General features: G+C 41.6%; 2 protein-coding genes across 2 annotated transcripts in view; one reads left to right on the forward strand and one right to left on the reverse strand.

The window, feature by feature from the left end:
• Positions 1-753: 753 nt before the first annotated feature.
• Positions 754-9,622, forward strand: LOC308381488 (uncharacterized protein; the record flags this gene model as incomplete). The annotated part of the gene is made up of 8 exons (XM_080859070.1): positions 754-1,023; positions 1,114-1,393; positions 1,617-1,739; positions 3,795-4,052; positions 4,671-4,762; positions 5,651-5,832; positions 6,722-6,891; positions 9,429-9,622. The coding sequence occupies 8 exons, from the start codon at positions 754-756 to the stop codon at positions 9,620-9,622; spliced, it is 1,569 nt and encodes a 522-aa protein (XP_080715196.1).
• A 3,789-nt stretch (positions 9,623-13,411) lies between these two features.
• Positions 13,412-14,864, reverse strand: part of cep85l (centrosomal protein 85L) — a 60,754-nt gene continuing 59,301 nt past the window's right edge. The window contains exon 13 of the mRNA XM_080832488.1: positions 13,412-13,943. Coding sequence (XP_080688614.1) covers positions 13,783-13,943 — 161 coding nt within the window. The 3' untranslated portion in view covers positions 13,412-13,782. The remainder of the gene's footprint in view (positions 13,944-14,864) is intronic.

Genomic DNA, 14,864 nt, shown 5'->3' on the forward strand with positions numbered 1-14,864 from the left:
CAAGACCGATTAACACCACTGTGTTTAGTTTACCGTGGTTTATCTAGCCGATATACACCATAACTGATGGTTAATCACTGCAAAAATGTAATCCAAGGGGTTCAAAAATATACAGAGGTGTATTGGATGTGAGGATGCATCCTGGTAAAACTCTTTCCAAATTAGTTTGCACTTGAATAGAAACTTGAAAGGTTTCTTTTCATACATCATCATTTAGTCATAAACCAAATCAATTTCCAAAACAGGGCAGTTTATGCTTGAAATATTTTAGAAATATCTTTGTCTGCTTTTGTCTGCCTATTTGTTGAGCATATTTGTTGTGTGTGGTAAGGATACTGTATTGTGATGTACATCTTTTTCTCAAAAGGAAATTGTACACTTTTGGGACCAACATATTAAATTGAACACAACAATACAAATGTTACATTTTCTTTGTCCAGCTTCTTTTAATATTGTTGTTCAGTGACGTGTAAACATTTGGTTTCAATATTCAACCAAACGTGAAAGGGTTTGTATTTATTTTTATTTCAATAAACAATTCCCTTGAATCCGTGGTCATTAATTGTGATGAATTCATAGGCATGGCTTTTCGACATTCTAGTCACACCACCTTATACATGATCGTTAGTGAAGGAAGCCGTACCATTTTAACAGGTGCCAGGTAAGCAAGATTAACCACCTGCAATTTCAAATGGTATTTCCCAAATAATTAAAAGCTGTTGCTAGCTTGCCTCGACGTGGCTGTGGGCAAGAATGGCACTTCTACATGTGAGCTGGGAGCAGGAGTTGCAAGAACAATTTTCCCTGTTGTCCGCCACCTCAGTTGAGGTTGAGAATAAGTGCGAGATAGACATTACACAGTCGGGGAGCACTTCAAACACGTACTTGTTACACCTGTGCGATGAAGTTCTCGTTCTCATTTTGCGAGAGCTAGACCCCATGTCTTTGCTGAGGATTGGAAGCACGTGTAGGTCGCTGTTTCGAGTGAGTTCCTGCAACTCGTTGTGGACGCAACACTTCCAGGTAGGTTCATCACAGTTCCGCACCATTCCACCGTACACCTTTGTAAGGATATTGTTTTGTCTCAAAGCCGTCTCTTTTGTCATCTCATAGGCCTCCTTTGGAGTACCATTCCCCACAGCCACATGCTCAGCCTCCGCCAAAAACGCCTTCTGTCTCCTCTTCATGTGGAGAGCGCTGTTCAGAAACCTGCACTGCAATAGATCTCTCCAAGAAAAACTGTTCGCAGAGATCCCTAACCCTCCACACAAGTACTGGATTCAGTGGTTGGTTTTAGAAGAAAATGTGCCTTTGCCCTCGGTCAGATTACCCTGCATCGAAATAGAACCTTTATGGGGTGTAGATCAAGAAGTGTTGGAGACCAAAGTAAAGGGTATGGCAACACTTAATCATTTTGGTTGTGTGGCAGTGTGAACTGATTTAACTGATAGTCTGCTTTGCCAGACCATTTTTCTCAACAAGTTTGTTTTGTACAGAAACCTGTTTTCCCTTTTTGCATATACTTTTAAAGGATATGTGGGGCCTCTAGTTTTTTTTTTTTTAGCCATAGATAAATGCTTAGTAAGGTAGCCTACATTTGTTTCTATGTCCCTCAGAGAAGTCTGATGACGCCAACATCGTCAGGTTTGAGTGGAAAGAGTTGTATAACCTGGCAGTTGAACATCACGGAAGTGTTGAGTTGGTGTTTCAGCATGTTCTCAACCAACACGACAGAAATGGTAAGATACTGCAAAATAACATGGTGCAGCTACTCCAAGTGCCCAAGGCAGACCAAAGACTTGTCCAATGAAACTTTCTTGTAGCTTTTGAAGAGCAAGTGAATGTCTGCCATCAATATATTTAAATAAAAATGCCTCTTTCAGCAGTCTTAGCCAGTTAAACAATGGCTGTATTGTTTGATGAGGCTTGATCCATGAACAATTGTGGTACAAGAAAGCTTTGGCTTTGGTCAGTTTTGGGCTGAGGGTTTCTTCCTGGTTAAGAAATGGTGTTTATTCTTTATCATGTCTGAGAGACTGATGTATTGGCTTTTTTGTGCTTGTTGGCAGCAGTTTGAAGGCCTTGTGTGAACTTTGTCCCTTTGTTCTGGGTTTTAAAACATTTTTTTTTAAAATATAAATATAAAAACGTTGACCAAAAATGTCAGGAGCCTTCTGAGGGGAAAAAAAATAAGGTTATCCAATTTTTTGCACTACTGAGCCACTTCAAAGTGGTTTTGATCGGCCAGGCGACTCTTTGAGGGAAGGAATTCTGAGGCGTGCTTTGGACACAATGACTTGTTTCCTCTCTGAGGATTAGGGCACAGATCCCCCTGTGGCCATCCGGCTGAACTCTACACCCTCCGCAAATAGGGGACCGCACAGTAAATAAATCTCCATCAAATGTTTTGCATGGTAATTGGCGTGATGCTAAAGTTCTGTTCACGGAACCCTTTATTCCTACGTTTTATTCAACTCTGTTTCAATTTACAGTTTAATTTCAGTTTCATGTTTTGCAACTTATTATAATTTCTTGTCTGAGGTAGGAGGCACTCTTTCACTGAGTGCTGTGGGCAACCTGACTCTTATAGAATCATGCATCCGTGTCATGAAACCTGCTGCAGTGTACGCTCTGATTAATCTGCTGTTCTGCTCTGCAGCTTTTTTCCTATTGCAGGATGGTGCAAAATTAATCGATTTGTGCTTTGCTGTGAGTGCTTGTTACTGAGCTCTAGACACTGTGCTTGGTTTGGTTTCCTTCAGGGTTGTTTTCCTAATCAGGCTTAAAGAGTGGAATAATGACATTGAGAGGAGAATTGATCCATTTTTGGTTAGTAAGGTTGTTTAGTTAACACCCATCTTGGTGGATATGGATGGGCACAGTTAACTTGTAAGTTAAGAATTGAGCTATTATTAAAAGTTTCACACTTCTCGTGTATGTCCTCTGCATTGTGCTCTCCTGTGCTTTGCTTGTGTTTTTTTTTATTTTTAATCAGTAGGCTTCTCTGTTGGTTTGAAGCCTGTGCCAACGTGGTGGTTTTGTTTATCCTCTCAAGCGCACAACTTTGATTGATGAAAGCTCTTTTGCCAACCACACGACCAACCACAATATGATGACCGTGGCCTTCTACACACTTTACCAAATGATTGGTGTGTTTGGTCATTTTTTAACATTGGCCACAGATGTGTATGCTCCTGTGATTAACTGGGAAATGGAGCGGAACTGACTGATTCCCACAGTGTAACCAGCTTTGTGCAGAATTCGTCAGGCCAACGGAGAGCTAAGGTCTGTGAAACTTTATAGGGGGGCAGTCCAAGTCTGTTGTTGATGAGCATGCACAGTAAAGAACTGAGTAAAACTAACATGCATTTAATGCAACAGCACTTAGATAGAGTTGAACTAAAGTCCTTAGAAATGCTGATTTTATTTCTGAGTGTGCCTCTCGTTCCTTTCCACTTACCTCTTCACTTTCTGCAGCCTGTGTTGCTTTAGGGATTTGGAGTTGCCACATGAAGCTATTCCATTTTGCTGGCATTTAACGTCATATAAGGCTTCATGGTGATTTACAATTATTAATTGGCTTTAATTAAGGTGACTTTACTATTGAGGTAAAACAAATCAAGCTACAGTTGGGAGAACCAATGAGTGTAAGCTCCACCAAGTAATAAGTTAGAGTAACTAGTTTAAGTAACTACTAAACCAGTTCTAGTTGACCTGAAGGAAATGCAGGTTTTTGAAAGTTGAAGTGTATGGTGATGTAGTAGTCATTTTGTTTGCTTTTTGAACCCTGTCAGACCACACTGAGCTTCAGTCCATGTACAGGCAGTACACCCAGTGCCGCTTCCAGTGGCTCTTCACCTACTGGCTCTTCCGACAGCCACCGCCCTTCAACAGGCAGCTGCGCTCCATCTACCTGCAGTGGCGGCAACACAGCAAGAGCAAGGTGGCTTCCTGGGGCGAGACTCTGTGTGACGTCCACTACCTAGCCTCGCTGCACCGCATCACCAGTGACTACTGGAGAGGCAGGCTGGCGTGTGGGGATGAGACTGTGGGTGAGTGAATGATTGGTTTGTTCCCCCCCAGGATTAAATGCCCTACTGCGAACCACAATGTATTTCAAGGAAATTCCTTGTAATATTGGTTTGTTTGTTTTTATTGTCTTAGTTGGTTTGGATTATACCTCCTCGGATTGGCTTTAGTAAATTGCATAACATCAAGTACAGTATTTTTGTTTCAATTTTTTTTATTTTTATTAAAGCATACTAAATGTTTTTGTGATCAGCCTTTCATGTGATGTCAGTTAGTGATTTCTGCATCATGTAAGGGTAGACTTCATTGAACATGGCATCTTGAGTCACACAATTGGAATTGCTTTAAATGGTGCCCCCTCCAGGGATTGCCTTGTCGCACATCCCTGTTATTGATTGGTTTTGTATTGCACTGTAGGCTCTAGGATAATTTGAACGCTCACAACCTTTCCATGGATTTGAATAATTTGATACAGTTGTTTGACTAAACATGTCTCAAAAGGTTTGTTTTTAACAGATGGGGAATTTGTCATTATGCTTCAGCAAATGGTGATCAGATGGTATGAAAATGAGCTCTGTTTACTCAAATGTTTTGCTCATCCCCACTCACTCCGTCCCCCCCCCCCCCCCCCACACACACAGGAATCCAGACAGTGGAGAACTACTTTTCAATGTGCAAGTCACTGGTTGCTTGGATCCTGGGCCGTGATTGGGGGAAATTGAAACGCAAAAAGGTATTAACTCCTCCCCCTCTCCCACAAGGAAAGCATCCTTTTGTTTATATTCAATGATCAGTCTCTGTTGGTTTAATTTCAAAGCAGTAGATTTAAACAAGCATGGTGTTAACAGGCTACAGAGTACAAGGTGAGATGAGGTTGGTTGGTTGGTTGCTGGCATTGCATCCTAAAAGATGAGACTCCTTTCAGCATCCCTACAAACTACAAATATACACACACACGGCTACATCTGCATATCTGATTCTGCACTCTCCTCCCTTGGCATTTAAACTTTATGCCAGCGTGAATCAGGAAACATTAAGCACACTTGCTTCATTAGCTTGTTGTGGCTGATTTCACAGGTCACGGCTGCAGCCGGTAATTGCCCGGCACACGCTGCCCATCTAATGACGTTTAAATGGATTACAGGCATATCAGTGCGTGTCCCACTCAATTACTCTGCATGCACCCTCATTTATAACACCAGCCTATAGCACCCGTGGGCAATGCTGAGTTCCACACGTTGTTGTGTGGGGGGCACTGATGGCGGGAGATAATGATGCTTTTGTCATGATGTTGGGTGAGCTTCAAAGGGCTGTGATGGAGATGCATTGCTGGTGTGCCATAGAGTTACCTTTTGGGCAACATTTTAGTTTGTCTGTCCACAATGTTTAGTAGTTTTACCGCTATGTGTAGGTGTAGTATCTTCATGTGGTTACTAATTTGGTGAATGCATCTACACTTAATTATCCCTCATGGGGGAACGTCACTGGCGGTAAACGAAGGACAAAACTAACACCATTGCTTCAAACATTGCATGACCTCCAGTAGGAATTGAGTACATACTTGTGCCTTTTTTTAAAGTGTGCTGTCAGGCTGCGGTTAATCTCTCAAGGATGTTTTCAGGTGTATGAAGACACCCTGCAGGGTGTGTACCTGCTGCTGCGCAGGGAGATGCGTGAGACGCTGGTGGAGCACGAGCGCTTCTGGCAGGTGGCCAAGGTGCAGATGAGCCGCGTGTGTGTGCTGGAGGAGACGGCTGCCAACTATGTCAACTGGAAGATGATCGAGACACTGCCCTACTACAAGTGAGTCTGGGCAGTCAAAGCCAAGTGGGGGTGTTTTTTTTTTTCTTTTCTTTTCATGGTCAGATCCAAGATGTTGTTTTTTTTTTTTTTCCAAAAGTGACTTTAGCAACCTTTTTTGATCTCTTTTAAGAGAAATGAAAAAAAAAGAACTGGTCTGGTTCATAATGATTTTATTCCATAACTTTGTCAGGTCTCACCTTTCATAATATCAGAGTACTGTGTGTTAGTTCCTTTCTTCAACTTCATGAAAATACTCGATCAAACTGCCTGAAACTTTTATGAAGTGCTCAGCATTCAAGGCAGGTCTTATTTCTTTTTTTTTTTTCTAATAGAAAAGGAAACTTTAAAAAAAGAGTTGCACTAAAGTCCTTGAGTCAGGCTACTGGTCGCCTCTCACTCACTCCCGTCAGGACTTTGAAGTTGCCAGTGCTGCTTCGCTTCTCACACAACGTTCCTTAGACTTCAAACGCTGGGCATGGAGTAGCTCATGAAGAATGAGTTGCCCCATTTTTTTAATTTATTTTTTTGAAGAGGGAAGGGTGAGTGTCAGGAAGTTTTGATGTGGCGCCTGTATCGGCAACATCCGGTGGGTTCTATTTGGTTGGTTCAAATCAAATTAACAATGTTATTGCTAAGCCCATCTTTTTTTATTATTCATTTTCATTCAGTGATTAGCCCCAACATGTTGAGTAGAGTATGCAATTTTGTGTATTACTAAGTTGTGAAAGGTCCTGGAAATTCCATTAAGGGTCCTGGAAAAGTGTTGACATCTTAATGAATATGGGTGGGAACCCTGTGTAATCCCATCTGGAGGTTGGTTAGGAACCGTACCCTTTTTGTGCATAATTCAGAATTTCACTCCTTCTTTTTGACCTTGCAAACCCTGCAGACTGTACCTGGTGACGGGGAACTCCCTCTATCTGGACTACGTGAAGGGCTTTCTGCGCAGGAAGAGGCTGATCCACAACTGGCTCTACCTGGATGAGAACACCTGGGCCAGGCAGCTCCTCCCCGACCAGCTCTTCTCCCTAATGGAGTTCGACACCAAGATCGCCCAGGGTAAGGCTTGTGCTCTGCCTCTGGTCTGCTAGGTTGACTTGGCCTAGGAGAGGATTTGTGTATGGAGCCTTTGTATACATTTGAGTAGGAGGTTTCTATTCTTTCTTTCCCCCCTTTTCTTTTTATTTCTGTTTTTTATTTTGAGAAACTGAACCCCAAAAAATTGTCATGAGCCAATTTACATTACAATTTCCTTGAAGTTGTCACTTTTGTGAACTGAGACCTATTTTAACACTTGGTTTCCTGAAATTACAGTAGCTAGATGGCTGAACTGCAATTGTTTGATATATAAAATCCTATGATAAGGTATAACTGAAATACAACCATGCGTTCTCACCTTTAGAGACCTAGGTCTAACTTTGATGCTGTTCACTGAAGTAATTTAGTGTTTCATTCACAACATTCTTATGAAAAATTACTTTCACTTCCAGTCTCAATAGCTGGTGCTAATTTCTCTTCAGTGACCTTCCTTATGGTTACACTGATCCAGGCAAAATTGAGTCACATTGGTGCTGTCAACAGCCTTTATGGCCAGTAGTCAGAGTTGGCAGGTGGCAGAGTTGAGAATATGCTGTTTTGGCCTTGGTGCACTGTGAAAAGCCAGTGCTGGTTTTTGTGAGCTGTAAACCACTCTGCACGATGGCCACAGTATTAGATTTATTATTCAAATAATAAGCAGATTCACTACTTTGTGAATATCAGGGTGTGCCACTCTTCCAAGTGCTGGGGAATTAACACGTTCCTGTGTCCAATCCCAAGAAATTGAAGAACCAGGGAGGACCGATGCACTTAGTTAAGCAGGCGGTCAGCCCCTTATGTTTTCATCCAATATTCCATTTGTGCAAGAATCGATTAGCTTTTGAGGTGGCGCAAAGCAGTTTTGTTCGCGTTCAGTCTGCAACGAGGGGATAATATCCAGATCTGTGGTCCGGGCCGCTGAGTGAGCATGTGGTGAGCGCGGTGTTCACCTCCGGGTGTCTGCACGCCGGTCTGGCCCATTAATCATGCATCCCACCGCATGGCGACGGGCAGTCAGCGCCGCGTGAAATGTCTGATTAGGATTTATCAGATTGGCTTACTTCTTGACTCTGACCCTTCCTTTTTAACGCCTCCCCCCTTTATCAGACACCCAACCCAGGGCTCATTCATCATATTTAGCCGCCTTAAAATAGGGGTGCTCGGGTGGCTTTTAAAGAGGTAGCTTGCAGTTTAAGCTTATAAGGTTATGTGTTGATGCTGTTCAGAGACTGAGTCAGCTATTGTGAAATGGCCTGGTTGTAAAATGGCTTGTTGGTGTGTGAGATGTCAGCGTACCAGATGCAAAACCAATGACTACGCTACAGGGTCAGTGCTACATACTACAGTGATGCATCTAGAGCAGGGATTTTCAACTGGGTTTGTCCCAGGGACCACCATTCTGACTAGAAAGTAATTTGCGGCCCTCTAATGTGCCTGTGTGTGTGTGTGATTATAACCGCCACACCCCCTCCCCCTGCACAGATATTCTACCTATAACACTTAAATATGTGAAATTATCAGGGTAGATCACTAACCACTGCTGCCACGCCCCCTGCACAGATATTCCGCCTATAGCACTTGTCAGTGTAATTTATTCTCTGAATATGGGTCTACAATGGTATTTTTCAAGCAAAAATATTTATTAATATTTTTCTTTCAGATATTTTTCAAGACATTCAAGAGTAATTTGGAAATGTGTTAATATCAAAGGGAATTTATACAATTCAAAAAATTCAATGATGAACTGATCCAACACAGGCTCATGTCACGGCTACGACCCCTGGTTGAAAACCCATGATCTAGAGCATGGACTATGACTGCAATGCATTGGTGCTATGTTGTCTTGTCACTTCCCTGGTAGGCTTATATATAATGTTAATGGTTAAACATGGCAGTCTCTGTCTTTGTTGTCGAGCTTTGCTGTCATGACTGGAAATCAAACCCCAAACTATGATTCAGTAAGGGATGTCTGCTGCCCCATCAGTCTTGATTACTTGGCTGGCTCACAACTGTCGTCTCAAAGGCCTTGATTGTCCTTGCCAGTCTTTGATAGGACATTTTTTAGAGAGGGAGGGAGCTGGTTTAGAAGAATGTTTTGTACTGTTGGGGTGAACAGTCTTCTTCCGAGGAGAACAAGGATCTTTCAAAACCAGTTAAACAGGAACATGACCTTTTCCGTTTCAACGTTCATAAAAACGCAATTAGGTGTCTACACGGATAGTTAGCCAAGTAGGGGCAGGGCTCTGAGTATGCTGATTAGCTCGTCTAAAGAGCCATGTGTGAGTAATGCTCTTCAACCTGATGGCTACTAGCAGAGAACCAATTATCTTTGAGGGGAGGGCAGAAAACGCAGAAATTCTTTGAATCTTTGAAGGTTTTTGAATAAAATGAGATGGGCCCTCACAAAAAATGGGGAACATTTCTTCACACTGGCTTTTTTTGGGATGAGTGGCCACACTTGATGTGTGCACTGACTGACTGTGTGTTTGTGTGTGTGTGTGCACACTTGTGCTCTGCAGATAGTCTGCATGGAGACTCTTCGTCTGCGCAGCTGAGCCGTCTCATCTGGCTGTACCTGCACTCCGGACACCAGCTGTACCTGGAGGCGGTGAAGGGGATGGTGCTTGAGTTTGCCCACGCCAATCTGGGCTTCTACCAGACCGAGGCGCACGATTACGCCCAGGAGTACTGTGCCCCCCATGGGGGTCAATAGCTTGGCCAGCAGCCAGTATTTTTTAATTGTCTTAGTTTTTTTTAATTCCCTCTATTTAAAGAAGTGTTTTTACCTGCTGTTTTTGTGAAGGTTTCCAAGTATGTACTAGAGCACTCTTTGGATGTAGAAGTTTTAAAATCTTTTAGACTTGTAAAAAGAGAGCATCCATCATGGTGTGCTAGTTTGTTTCTTCAGTAATTTGTGTCTTTACAAATATTTTGATACCTCTTGTAAATATTTTGTAATTGTCTGGATTTACATGTTGCGCATCTGATGAAGTACCTCCCCCCCCCCCCCACTTTCCCATTCCCTAGTTTTCTTGTTTTAAATACATTGTGATAAGATTTTGCAACATTGCTTGTATATATCTGCTTTGTATTGTTAATCATGCATATGTATTGGATGTTAATGTTTACCCTCCCCCTGCCCCCGCTCATCAGTGAATCTTGGAAAAATGATTTCAGTTTTATTTTTTTACATATTTATCATATCTATTTTAAATCATGAAGCACTTGTGTAGGATTTTACTATGGCTAATGTTGTTGTTTTTTTTTTTTTTTAAACAACGTGTCCTTATAACTGGCTGCATGCACCAGATCTTGGTTCATGAACAATCATAACCTGCCATTCAGGATGACCAATAAAGCCCTATTGAGCTTCCATCTTGTCATGTCGTCTTGAATTTCATTGTCTGAACCTCTTCCCTCATATGTGATGGTGAAAGTTATGTTCTGTGTCTCGTAACCTTTGTCAGACATTTTTTAAGATTCATTAGAATACTGTGAATAGAACACTAAATGACTTCAGTGAACAGCATCAAAGTTAGACCTAGGTCTCTAAAGGTGAGAATGCATGGTTGTTGTACTTTATCATAGGATTTTAAATGTAAAGGCTATCATAGGATTTTAAGTGTCACAACTGCATATCAATAATGGGATGTCATGGTGCACACCAGATGTCCTTTCATTTTTGAAGTGGAATGAAACTTCCAGAAGAATCTGTATGCTCATATATATTTCTCAACATGTGACATGCCAAGATGGTCCATTTAAATTAGGTGGCTGCTTTGAAGTAGTGTTGGTCCATCTCTTTCTGAGGGATTATTTTTATGTAATTTATTCAGGCAGTCATTTCTGAACTTCAGGATAAAACCAGTTCGTCCTGTTGGAATTTTTCCATAATGACCGCCGGACTATACATTATCCTTACATATTACACTACATTAACAGCTTAACAACTAAAACCTGTCCAAGACTTACAAATGACTTCCAATTAAATATTGTCTACAGAGAAAGAGGAAACTTTGTTTTTTAGAAAAATATTTTATTTACCATCTTTACAAATAAAAAGGCCAAAAAAATCTGCTTTACAAAATGGAAAAATACTTGTTAATACTCTATGAAATTCATATATAAATAGAACTTTGGCATTCATAAAATCTAGCTGAAAAAAAAAAACCTCACAAACAAAAATTACAATATAAACAAAAATGTGAAGGAAAAACAAATGAAGTGTCCAAATAAGCCAGCCAGTGGCTTATAGTCAGTCCACAGTGCAGCGAGTCGGCAATAGCAAATTGATGCCATAGCAACCTGATGCAGAAGCCCTACCCCCCTTTCTTCCAATAGCTGATTTGCATGTGTCTAGATAACACTGACATGTTCCACACTCGATCAGAGACCCAATCACAGCTGGCATAAACCTGAGTGCTCATGCGTTGTTTGTGGCTATGGCTCTACGTTTCATGGCGTTTCTTTTAACGAGGGGTTAACAGCAGCAAATATGTTGCCTCCCCAAAAAACTAAAGAAAAAGAAAAAGGAAAACAAATCCAGATTATCTGATAACCCAAACCTTGAGACAGGTGGTAAAACTGAGTAAACTCAGGTGACTACTCGCCAGAAGCAGGAGCTTAACAGTACTAACGAGCCTGACTGCGCTCTCCTCTGTGGCAAATACCTGATTACCTCAATAAGTTTAGTTACGTAACTCAATATATTTATAGCCATGTGAGTTTGTGGGGTTGGAAGTTTGTGTCTGCTGCATAGATTTGTGAAAGGCACCAAAAAAAGCTAACCCATCTTCTCTGACATTCGCTGGTAAACGTGAAGTTGCATAGCACGGTACAGTTGTGTGTGAGAGACGCTTTGCGTTGTAAAGTCCATTTTTCCTCAACATGATTCCAAATCTGGTTCCGTCTTTACAATCAGTTTGACACTATAAGTACAGCACTGGTTTACAAGAACATGCACAGTAACGTTTTGTTTTTCTTCGAGAACGTCATTTTGTTTTGGAAGAACATTCATCAAAACATGCAAAAGAAGCCGGAGAAGGGCCATTCCTATTGCTATGTAAATACAACAGTACACTACCTTAATAGGTCTTGAAAACACAAATTAAACATCAAAATGCATGACATTCATCACGTTTGCAAAACAACAATTAAGAATTACGCAAAAGGTTGTCATGACCAAATCTAAAAAAAATTATAATAATTAAAAATAATCCTTTTACACTGACGGACATAACTGTATTGTGAGCTGTAGGACTTTGCCCTAAAATTGATCACACTATCTCAAGATGTTTTATCACATTATCTCCAAATGTTTTAACACACTATCTCCAGATGTTTTATCTGAAGTGCCGTGCAACTTGTAATGTAGAGTAAGTTTACGGTTAAGTATAAAAAAAAGTAAACATAAAAATCTTTATAGTTCAACTCATCTCTGTTGTAGAACATCAAAACAGGTGCAGATAATACTGTCTATTTAAAATACCTGAGGAAACAAAACATATATCAATAATTTGCATTGCTAGGCGACATGGTCGTCATTACAAAACAAAAGGTATACATCCAGTTACACCAAGAGCATGGTGCAACACAGACCTCATGATCATTTTTTCAGTGAGACCATCAAGGTCATCACAACAAACACATCTGAAAGAATTGTTCAGAATAGTTTTTTCCTCATAGACGTATTCCCTCAACAGATGTCTTTGGAAAACAAAATGGATACCAGCAATCTGAAGCATTATTATCATTTTTTGTAATCAAAGCTATTTATATAATCACTAAAACATTTCCTGATTATTGGTACTAACACACTATCCGAAATAATAATGAGTTTTCTTTTACAAAAAACCTGGTGTTCAGCAGAGTTGGCTTTCTGCTAATGTCATAGAGCATGGGCATAACCTCTGTCTGAACTGACTGAAAGTTTTTGCTTTCCTGTGTTGCTTTCCCTTTTATGTGAACACGACTTTTGAATCTCACATACCCCAGAGTTGCCAGCATTGGCGGAAGGAGAGAGTGACAAAGAGAGACATGTTGTCATGTCGACCCGCGACTGTCAACACGAGAGAAGAGAGAATGTTATGGAGGGGGGAACCATGACGACAGTGTTCCTCAGTGGGCCACAGATAGTGAAATGGATGGATAAGAGGACTTTGACTTTGCGAGGCACTTTACAGAACAGCACTGGTACATTTGTGTTTCCCTAATGGCCAGTGAGACTGCATCAAGAAAAACATTTCTTTCTTTTTTTTTTTTTTAAGGACATTTCCAATATTTCAGTTTCTTCACAGACAGACTGGGCGGGATCAAACACTCATCACCCATAAGTATAACAATTCCCTAAGTATCAATAAATAAGAGTCAGATGTAAAACAGAAATACTAATAAAAAACAGGCAGAAATACTGTACAACTCCATATTCCTTACAGAACAAAACTAAACTGAAAAAACACACATTCCCATTGGACGCCATGAAAGGGGCAATATATGACCCCTTTTCTCCTCCAGATCCCAAGTGGAAAAGCTAAAGCGCGACGTCCCTTGTGAAACTTTCAAAAAGCTTGTTTCACAGCTTGGTCCAACATTCAGTAGTCGAGAAACGGTCCATCTGTCACAATCTACAGTGGACATGAAGGAGAGCCTCTCTCTGCTTGCTTTCTCTCTCTGGGTATTCCTTTTTATTTCCCTTCTTTGGATTGGATGTCTTTGTATGTTGATCTGATCCACCAACACACACACACAGTCAAGAAAAAAAAAAACAGAACAAAAATAACACCCTGAGGATAAGGGGGAGAGTGTATGCGGACGAAGGAGGGGAGGAGGAGGAGGAGGAGGTGAAATGAGAGAGGCGAGGAGGGTGGGCGGTGGTCACTGCGTGACGCAGTTGTCCCCCATGTCCTGGGCGTAGCGGTCGGAGATGAGTGTGCGCAGGTCGTCGATGTCCTTGCGCAGCTGGCACACCTCACGCAGTTTGGCCCGCAGGCCGTCCTCCTCCGGAGACTCAATCTCCTCACCAGACAGACCCATCGCTAGAGGAGAGAGAGACAGAGAGAGGCGGAGGGGGGGAGGAACAGAGGGAGGAGGAATGGAGCAGGGGCGTCAAAGAGAAAGAGAGGGAAAGAGAGAATGTGGGACGGGACAACAACACAAGGAACAAAAGAGGAGAAAAGAGGAGGAGAGAGAGAGAGAGAGAAAGAGAGAGAGAGATATACAGTATATAAGTATCTAATTTCCAACAGGTATAATGCTTATCTGGAAAGAAATGATCATGGGTGCAAAGCAGTGCTGACAAATTACAGATGGACCATGATGTCATCATGTCCATCATGTTTAATAGAAGCACCTGTGAAGACCAGAAGAGTTCCTGGGGATTCAGTGAGTGTGTGTGTCTGTGTATTTGTGTGTTAGTCAGTCTCAATGCATATGCCCATTTTTCACATGAGAAGTGAGAGAGGCTGAGTGTGCTTGATCTGAACCCTCTGAACTCACAGATGTCCTCAAACACCTGTGTGTGCGTGCGCACGCGCCTGTGTGTGTGTGTGTGTGTGTGTGTGTGTGTGTGTGTGTGTGTGTGTGTGTGTGTGTGTGCATGTGCATGCGTGCGTGGAAGGAGAGGAGAGAAAAAAAATCGATTCTAGGGACTCAGACAGGACACATGACTTCGGACAAGCCTGAAGCAAACAAACCAACAGACGGAGAGTTGAACTGAACACCCTCAGAATAATCCCCTTATTTCCCACAGCCATCGTTATAAACACAAAATAAATAAATAAATGGAAGCGATTTAAGGAGAAAAACTACCAATTTTGGTTGGTTATTATTGGACACGTCAGAGTCTATTCAGAAACAGGGGGAGGCCAGTGAGCCACAGATATTATCAAGAGAACAGGAAACGCTTACAGACAAAGAAAGGGGAAAAAATGAGTTGAAGCTAAGAAAGATGAGGAGTC

Source organism: Sprattus sprattus (genome assembly GCF_963457725.1).
Source record: "Sprattus sprattus genome assembly, chromosome: 2".
Lineage (NCBI taxonomy): Eukaryota > Metazoa > Chordata > Actinopteri > Clupeiformes > Clupeidae > Sprattus > Sprattus sprattus.